The following is a 7,814-nucleotide window of genomic DNA, read 5'->3' as shown; positions in this document are numbered from 1 at the left end:
TTCATTATATATATATATATATATATATATATATATATATATATATATACTAATTGCATTAGTAAATAGATTTTGTATTTTATTTGACTCATTTTGTATTTTCAATATCACTTTGTATACCATATAGTTTGTATTTAGATTTGATTTTGTATTCATTCTCAATTCTAAATAACCAAAATATAGTCTATTTACATATTAATTTGTATTTGTCCTAATGGTATACAATCAGGTTTTGTATTATGTGGTCTAACTTTTCAATTGAAATAAGTATTTATCGTGCTCAGTTTGTATTTCATTATCACTTTATATTCCATAAATACATAGATCCGACTACTTTCATCCAAAAATAAATAAATAATCGACACTTAAAAGATTCGTGACCATTTTTTATTTTCTTTGATAATTTGAACTTTTAAAGAAATCGATGGAATTCTATTTGAAATACCAATTGATTAATTCAAAATTTTGTTATCCAACGAAAAGTGACGCGATATACAAAAACTGAACTTCAGAACAATGGTAAAAGACTTTTGAAAGAACAAGAGAGAGATGACACTTCGTATTTTTTCAATTGCAACTTGTTAGAGATTTAAGTGATTTTTATCTTTTTTGAAATATTTTCTCCCATGATTTTCGCCAATTTGTTGTTGAAGATTTGTATTTTTTCAAATTAAATAAATACAAAAGTTAGCCCTATAACAAACCAAAATATTGACATTTTAAATAAATATTGAAAGTGTTGACAAGAGGTCCTATTAGATGCTAAAATATTGTTGTTTGAAAATTTTCCCAAAATAATATCATATAACACTTGCTTTAATCATATTTGAAACATGGCCTAATGGGCAAATATATACTACCAAAGTGTCATACTCACTAGCACACCATTTTCTTTTATGACTATTTTTAGCCCCTCCATTCTTTTGGGGGACTTTATATCAATCAACATGAGATTAAAGTGTTTTTTCTTTTGAGTGGGATATTCTGATGTTTGTATCCAGTTGAGGTATCTTCCTTTTTCCTTCTCTGTGTCTATATTTCTAATTCACTTATGGAGTGTATTTTATTGAAAAAGATTAGATTTTTTTGCAGTGTATTTTTGAAGAATGCAAGATGAGTACGGAATATTTTTTAAAAGTCTGAGCAATATAGATTTCTATTGTGCCTGAAGTATCATATTTTAGGTTTTTGCTTTCTTGGAAATTGGGGGGGAAGGGGTTATTTTGTTGTTGTTTCTAATGACTAGTGAGATATTGTCTGTTTTGGGCTAAATCTGAATGATTTTCGCCAAAATGCGTCACACCATTAAGAGTATGGCCCTTTTAACTTGGCTTCATCTCTGCACTCCAACTTTCGGTGTGCTCAAGTAAACACTTAAACTTGTATAAAGTTGAATAAGTAAACACACGTGTTGTTACATGGCATAAGTTTTATCTACGAAGATCCCCTCAGTTTCTAAATTTTATGCATAAGTTTCTAGTAGTTTTTCTTATAGTTGTGATATCAGTTTATTTGGTGTTTTATGATGTACGTTAAGCTCTTGTTGGATGGAATGGGGGGGGTAAAAAGCATATGTTTAAGTATGTCCGTGTTGGATCCTCCAAAAATGCAGTATTTTTTGGAGGACTTGATATTTTTTAAGAGTCTTGAGTAACAAAGTGATTAGTTTTGACTCATTTTATCCATTCTGTGTTGTATTGTGATCCTGGAATCTATTCATATATTTCTACAGGCATTAGCAATCAAGAAGCATGAAATGGTCCTAGATCTTCATTTGCAACAAGCAAATAGAAGAAGGTACCCCCTTAGAGAAGTCGAAGATGTTTGATGATGAACGTGAAGGCGGCGGCTATCTCTCTCGTGGTTTTGAGTGTAACATTTGCCTGGATCTTGCAAATGATCCAGTGGTTACCTTATGTGGTCACTTGTATTGCTGGCCTTGCATCTACAAATGGATCCACTTACATAGCATCCCTTCCGAAAATTCATCTCAACGCCACCCACAATGCCCTGTTTGCAAGGCTGATGTTTCAGAAAGAAGCATGGTTCCACTCTATGGCCGCGACCAAGCTACAAAAACATCTGAAGATGAAGTTCAAGCTAATGGTATGGTCATACCAGAAAGACCTGGGATTCACACTATTGATTCACATCCACCTCAACAACTCCATCATCAGTCAAATACAACCAGGATTGGTGGCACGACAACAAATATGATTGGGGAAACAGCACGCGTTTCTGGAAACTCGTCACCAACATTGTATCCATATCCAAACGCGCATCATCTAGTAGGCAGCACTAGTTTGAGAATGAGAAGGCAACAATTGCAAGCTGATGATAAATCACTTCGCAGAGTACATTTTTTTCTCATCTGTTGCGTACTGTTATGTCTTATCTTGTTATGATAAAGACTTTTTTTTCTGCTGTAAGAAATATGAATAATGTACTACACGAATTTGGCTCAATGTCATATATTACTTGTATCTTGATCTTCAATAAGGAAGACTCTCTACTCATGACTTGAAATATAAAATTTCTTACTATAGTGAATTATTGGCGCCTGTGCTTTAAATGGGTTTCCGCATAAAGTTGAAAATGTTAAATGAAACTATTCAGCAATATTCTATGCAGACAGCTTGTTTCTCACAAGAGAGATTTGAACTTCTCACGGCGGCACCTGGGAAGAAGCATGATATATGAATCTTTATCAAATAAGGAGTACATCTGAATTGAAAATCATGTCTTCTCATATTACACATTCATCTCTAAAGTCTGTACACACTACTACAGTAACCAATAGTTTCATCAGACCCATGACATTTACAAAAGGTTAATATCAACGGAAAGACTAAGTTCTACATATAACAGTAGTAAAGACTCATTCCACACATATCACAGTTGTGAATGCTCGTCAGTGTGATACATCAAAAATATAGCCTCAGCTTCAAACATTGGCGCGATAAAAGTGCAGCAATTTGAGTGGTGATACATATTCCTGCAAAACAAAAAGCATAGTAAGATCCCTAAGATCAATCCCCCTTCTTCATATAGACATAACCTCTAATATTCCAACCTGGAGAAGATCATCATGCTCAGGGGGTAAATCGAAACCCGTTGAGCAATTTTGCAACACCTCAGGATTCTTCATCCATGCTTTTCGTGCATCACTCAGTTTAATTTTGTGCCTGTACACCTGAAAATCAAGCTAAAGATATAAGCTAACAAGTACTAATAACTTCAGTCACATCCACTCATAGTCAAAACACTGCACTCAAATGAGTCTAATATGGCAACACGACAGGTTCAAGTCTAAATGACCCTTTAGGCCCCACATCATCTGTTGGTTCGATGAGCCAACAGGACTCTCATAAAGAGATATTAGATATCACTAGCATATCTGAGGATTACTACCAAGAAATAAACTGGCACTACTTCCCAATTCACATAACAAATACAGGAACAGGGAGTATATTCTGTTACTGAAACTAAGAAGAATTAGCACATGGAAGAAACAGAAAATGTAAATGAATTAAATAGCATTACTGTGGTGATCAACAGGTATCCAACCAAGTGGGAAAAGACACATATAAATGTGGTGATCAACAGCTATCCAAGCAAGTGGGGGGAAAAACACATCTATTTTGGTTTCCCCTTCCCTTTTTATTTTTTGTGTGTGTGAGGGTGGGTGGGCAAGGTGGAAAGAGAGGAATGGAAACTTGAAGGTTGTTTGCAAACCTCAGAAAGTGAGACAGGAGGCTTCTCCAGCTCATCTCCCTCAATGATGATACCAGTGCCCTGGCACTCTGGACAGAACACTGAGTTGATCCGTCTCGCTGATTTTATCTCATCTTCCTTCTCTTTTGCATTGTGTTTGGTTCCAGTCTTCCTCTTAGATCTTCGTTTTGCTTTTGTTTCCATTTTTGGTTCGTCAACAGGTTTCACATAGGTTTGCAATTCACATTGAAGTATCCAGTGAATGAGGCAAGATACGTGAAACAAATGAAATGCCTGTATTGACACAGGATTTGAATGAGCATGAATTGTAGTAATAAGTAATGGATCTCTGCTAAGGCTCCAAAAGTGGAGAAACAAGTCTACAACACAATAATAAACAAATATCATATGGAAAAAAACACCAAAACAGAGCATTGTTTACCCCTGTCATATTTCTACTGCTGCACATAAGTTTTCCAGATTTCCAGCTCAGAAGAGTTGCCACATCCTTACCAGGAAGCATTTTCTGTTGACAGATATCACACATTCTCTCGGAAGCCACTCGCTGCTGTTTCCTCAACTCTCTCCTCATAGTTTTGCTGGATATAATTCTTGAACTCACTAGTTGATCATCACATGTTCCCAATATCAGTTTCATATTTGAGTTATTTGTTGATTGAGATTCTTCCCCGGACGAATCACAATGATTACTAAGAGACTCACTGAAATCCTCGGGGTCTGAAAATGACTTCCTCTTCCTCTTTCTAGTACCACTAGTTTCCTCAGATTCTGAATAAGGACTGGAAGGGAGCAAAAATCTGTCATCAAGTAACGGTTTCCTACCCAAATTATAGTTATAAGGAAATGTAACAACCGCAAAATCATGATCTGGAACCACAGAGGTATCCATATCATCAGAATCCTTCTTTACCAACCATTCACACCATATTCTACGAATTTTTTTTGAGTCAATGCCACGTACGCTAATACGAGCGGCAATTTTTCCAATACCAATATGCTTCACTTCTAGATCAGATAACTCGTCTTTACACAACACACCCGGAATAACCAAGTACTCACTCTCTCCATTACCAGTTAACTCACTATCCAGCAGGCAGTACTCATACTCGGTAACATATGTATCCCCATTATGTCTCAAGTTGTCATCACACTCAACAATAGCAAGGCTACTTTCATCTTCAAGACAAGTGTCAACCAGTCTGCTTTTCCCAACATTCACATTAGGTGAGTGCTTATCTTGCTCCGGATCATTAAAGAAAAGTACACCATCATTGAAGGGCCAAGGATTAGGTTTCAACAATGTGGCTTTAGCAGCAGCAAGCATTTCAGTATGGAGATTACCTTTCAAATGATTAAACAGAACAGAATCGCTATAACATGGAGAATGACATAGCGTGCAGAAAAAGACTAGCCTCTTCCCATCCTCTCTAAGCTCAACATATATGTGCCCTTGAGACCTCACATTCTGCAAAGTTCTCCTCACTAATTGCTCTTTCAAGTTACCACCACTCGTCCTCGGGAAATCTAACTGCCTACCCGCCATTCAATCAATTTTCCAGTTTCAACTCAGATAACAACTTCTTAAAAATGATCTACAGGTCTCTTAAAGTCTCTTAATCTTTCAAGCAGTACTCTGAACAACAAAAGCCAACAGATCTCTGACCAGATTTTCAAAATTGTCCATACAATCACAGAAATCACCAAACGCGGCTAAAATTTTCAGAATTTTCGCATGAAATACAACAACGAAATAACCACTTTTCTCGAATTACGCAGAATTATCAAACAGAGAATTCAGAATTCACAACAACCTTTACGAAATTCCACACCAAATCTTCAAATTCAGCTTCAGTCAGTACGAAACAAAACAGATAAAACGTAAAATGCGATCAACCCTAACAAAAGATTTAACAAACCCTAAACTTACAACTTCGAGGCGTACTCGGTATTATAGGTATCTTCGTGAACCGCGTAACTCCACGATTTTTAGCAGCGCATCTTCCAGAAGAAACCTCAGAAATCAACGAAAGCAAACACGAATCCTCCATTTTCATCTCCATTAAAAAAATCAAAAAAAAAAAAAAAGAAGAAGAAGGGCACCGAAACAACAACAACAACTAGAAATCAGAATCAAACAAGAAGAAACAGAGATTGCATATACAGTGTATATATATGTATGTATAGGTAGAGAGAGAAACTGTTACAAGGAAGGTTCTAGAGAGAGAGAGAGAGAGGAGGGAAGAAGAACAGGGAATTGTGAAAATTTTAACTAAATTTTGGTGAATATCTATATTTATATGGTTTTAAAAATGGGTGGTAATCCTATACTTCTCGGTTCACAGTAAAAGCATGTTCCAAACTTTTATAATAACCTGATACAATAATATAATGAAATTTAAAAAAGATATATAATATACCTAGATCTTACCGCTTCCTCATAAAAGTACAGCAAATTCGAATATCCATATCTTCCAAATGGGTATTTGAAAAACCTACAAGAAGGAAGAAGAATAACAAAATGGATGGATATTCGACAAATAAAATACGATGATAGATATCAAACAACGAAAAATTTGCTAGTGTGATGATGAAGTTAAATCTGTGATAGAGATGATAAACGGTTAAGATTATTAGTTGTAGATATAGGATTAATATGTAGTGTGTAGTTGATTTTGGTAACGGAAGGAAGATTCTTGGGATCTTCTAAATAAGCATGGGAAATAATTTAATTTTTTTTCTGTCATTTTTAAATATTTATATTGTTTAACAATTTCACACGTAAGCTAATTGCCAACTGGCTGAAAAAATAAATAATAAATTATGTTAGTATATGATTGATATGATCATTGACATTTAACTAAAAATTTCGATATCGAACTTAGAAAAAAAAAATCGTAATATGAAATGGCTTAGTTATGATAGGTTAGTAAATATCCGTTAAGGTTATCTTACTTAAAAGTGTCAATACACATTTATTGACACATAAAGATATTTTTTTTAGTTTGTTATAAATTTCTATAATAATATCAGGTTAATATAGTTTGGGAAAAGGGTCAAAAATATTCCTCAACTTTGTTTTATTGGTTGACTATGCTCTTATTGTTAAAGTGAAGTTATTTTTACCTCTACCATTACCAATTTCACCATATATACCCCTCATTTGACAGAAAGCCCCAAATCAACTTAAATTAACCAGAATCTTAAAAAAATGACCTGTTAACCATTTTTAAACCCATGCCCGACCCTCTAACACTTAACCCAAGAGATGAACAAAGGGAAAATAGGGGAGGAAGAAGCAATAACTTCAACCTTTGTTTTCCCATTTTTTCGACCAGCCTCTCCTCTCTACGTTGTTGTCCAACAACCAAACAACCACCCCTAAACGACCCCATTTTTTCCGTTTTCACAGTCACCATCACCCACTTTCTGGCCGGCGACCAAACCCACCTGAAACCAATCCACTCCGGCAGAAAATAATTTGTAAACCACCTCACAACCAGACGCCAACTCTGGCGAACCAGACCACCTTTTATTACTTCTTTTCTCTAGCCAAAATGTCACCAGAAAACACCCAAATCGACCCCACTGGTCGACTTCCCTCAACCCATCTTCCTCCCCCAACCAGAAACTCCGGTGAACTACATCGGAAACACCTCCAAACAACCACCACTCACCTCCAAATCGCCAGAAATCACCACCCCAAAACAACCCTTTCTGCCACCGCCTCATCGACACGGAAAACTCAGCTCTAACATTCTCAACTCCATGAGCTCATGAAACCCAACAGCAACAAGCAACCACCATCGTTGTTGTTTCTCTTCCCCTTCCCTTTCACGATTTTGTTTGTTTTGCAGATTGCAGATCTGCATTTTCAACGAACCAGAACTCATTAGCCCTCCAGCTCGACAACATCAATCAACTCCGTCAAAAATTACTTTCTTTTATTGTTTTGCTCTTTTTGTTGTTATATTTTACTGTGTTTCAAGTGAATTATTTGACTCTCATTTCAAACTCCGACCATCTTATTGTTTTTTAATGATTTTTAGTTATTAATAATTTTTGTTAACATTGTTCTTTCT

General features: G+C 35.6%; 2 protein-coding genes across 2 annotated transcripts; one reads left to right on the top strand and one right to left on the bottom strand.

Annotated features, from left to right (window-relative positions):
* Positions 1-911: 911 nt before the first annotated feature.
* On the top strand, positions 912-2,533 carry LOC102600465 (E3 ubiquitin-protein ligase RMA1H1-like). The gene is made up of 2 exons (XM_006365963.2): positions 912-1,006; positions 1,733-2,533. Exon 2 carries the CDS (start codon positions 1,821-1,823, stop codon positions 2,403-2,405), a length of 585 nt encoding a protein of 194 aa, XP_006366025.1. The 5' UTR covers positions 912-1,006; positions 1,733-1,820; the 3' UTR covers positions 2,406-2,533.
* Positions 2,534-2,690: 157 nt separating this feature from the next.
* LOC102600129 (uncharacterized) lies at positions 2,691-5,984 on the bottom strand. Its single transcript, XM_006365962.2, has 4 exons — positions 4,157-5,984; positions 3,736-4,008; positions 3,074-3,193; positions 2,691-2,995 (listed from the first exon to the last, which is right to left on the bottom strand). Exons 1-4 carry the CDS (start codon positions 5,276-5,278, stop codon positions 2,945-2,947), a joined length of 1,566 nt encoding a protein of 521 aa, XP_006366024.1. The 5' UTR covers positions 5,279-5,984; the 3' UTR covers positions 2,691-2,944.
* Between the last annotated feature and the right edge of the window lie 1,830 nt (positions 5,985-7,814).

This window comes from Solanum tuberosum, unplaced genomic scaffold, assembly GCF_000226075.1.
Source record: "Solanum tuberosum cultivar DM 1-3 516 R44 unplaced genomic scaffold, SolTub_3.0 scf00599, whole genome shotgun sequence".
NCBI lineage: Eukaryota > Viridiplantae > Streptophyta > Magnoliopsida > Solanales > Solanaceae > Solanum > Solanum tuberosum.
Note: the sequence above shows the minus strand (reverse complement) of the source record. Positions and strands in the feature narration are given on the sequence as shown.

Bases quoted from the DNA above. Each gene is read 5' to 3' on its own strand.
- LOC102600465 (XM_006365963.2), top strand. From the start codon at position 1,821: ATGTTTGATGATGAACGTGAAGGCGGCGGCTATCTCTCTCGTGGTTTT.
- LOC102600129 (XM_006365962.2), bottom strand. From the start codon at position 5,278: ATGGCGGGTAGGCAGTTAGATTTCCCGAGGACGAGTGGTGGTAACTTG. The intron at 4,009-4,156 runs GTAAACAATGCT...GTGTCAATACAG, and splicing joins GCAGTAGAAATATGACAGGG to GCATTTCATTTGTTTCACGT. The intron at 3,194-3,735 runs GTTTGCAAACAA...CTTGATTTTCAG, and splicing joins CTCCTGTCTCACTTTCTGAG to GTGTACAGGCACAAAATTAA.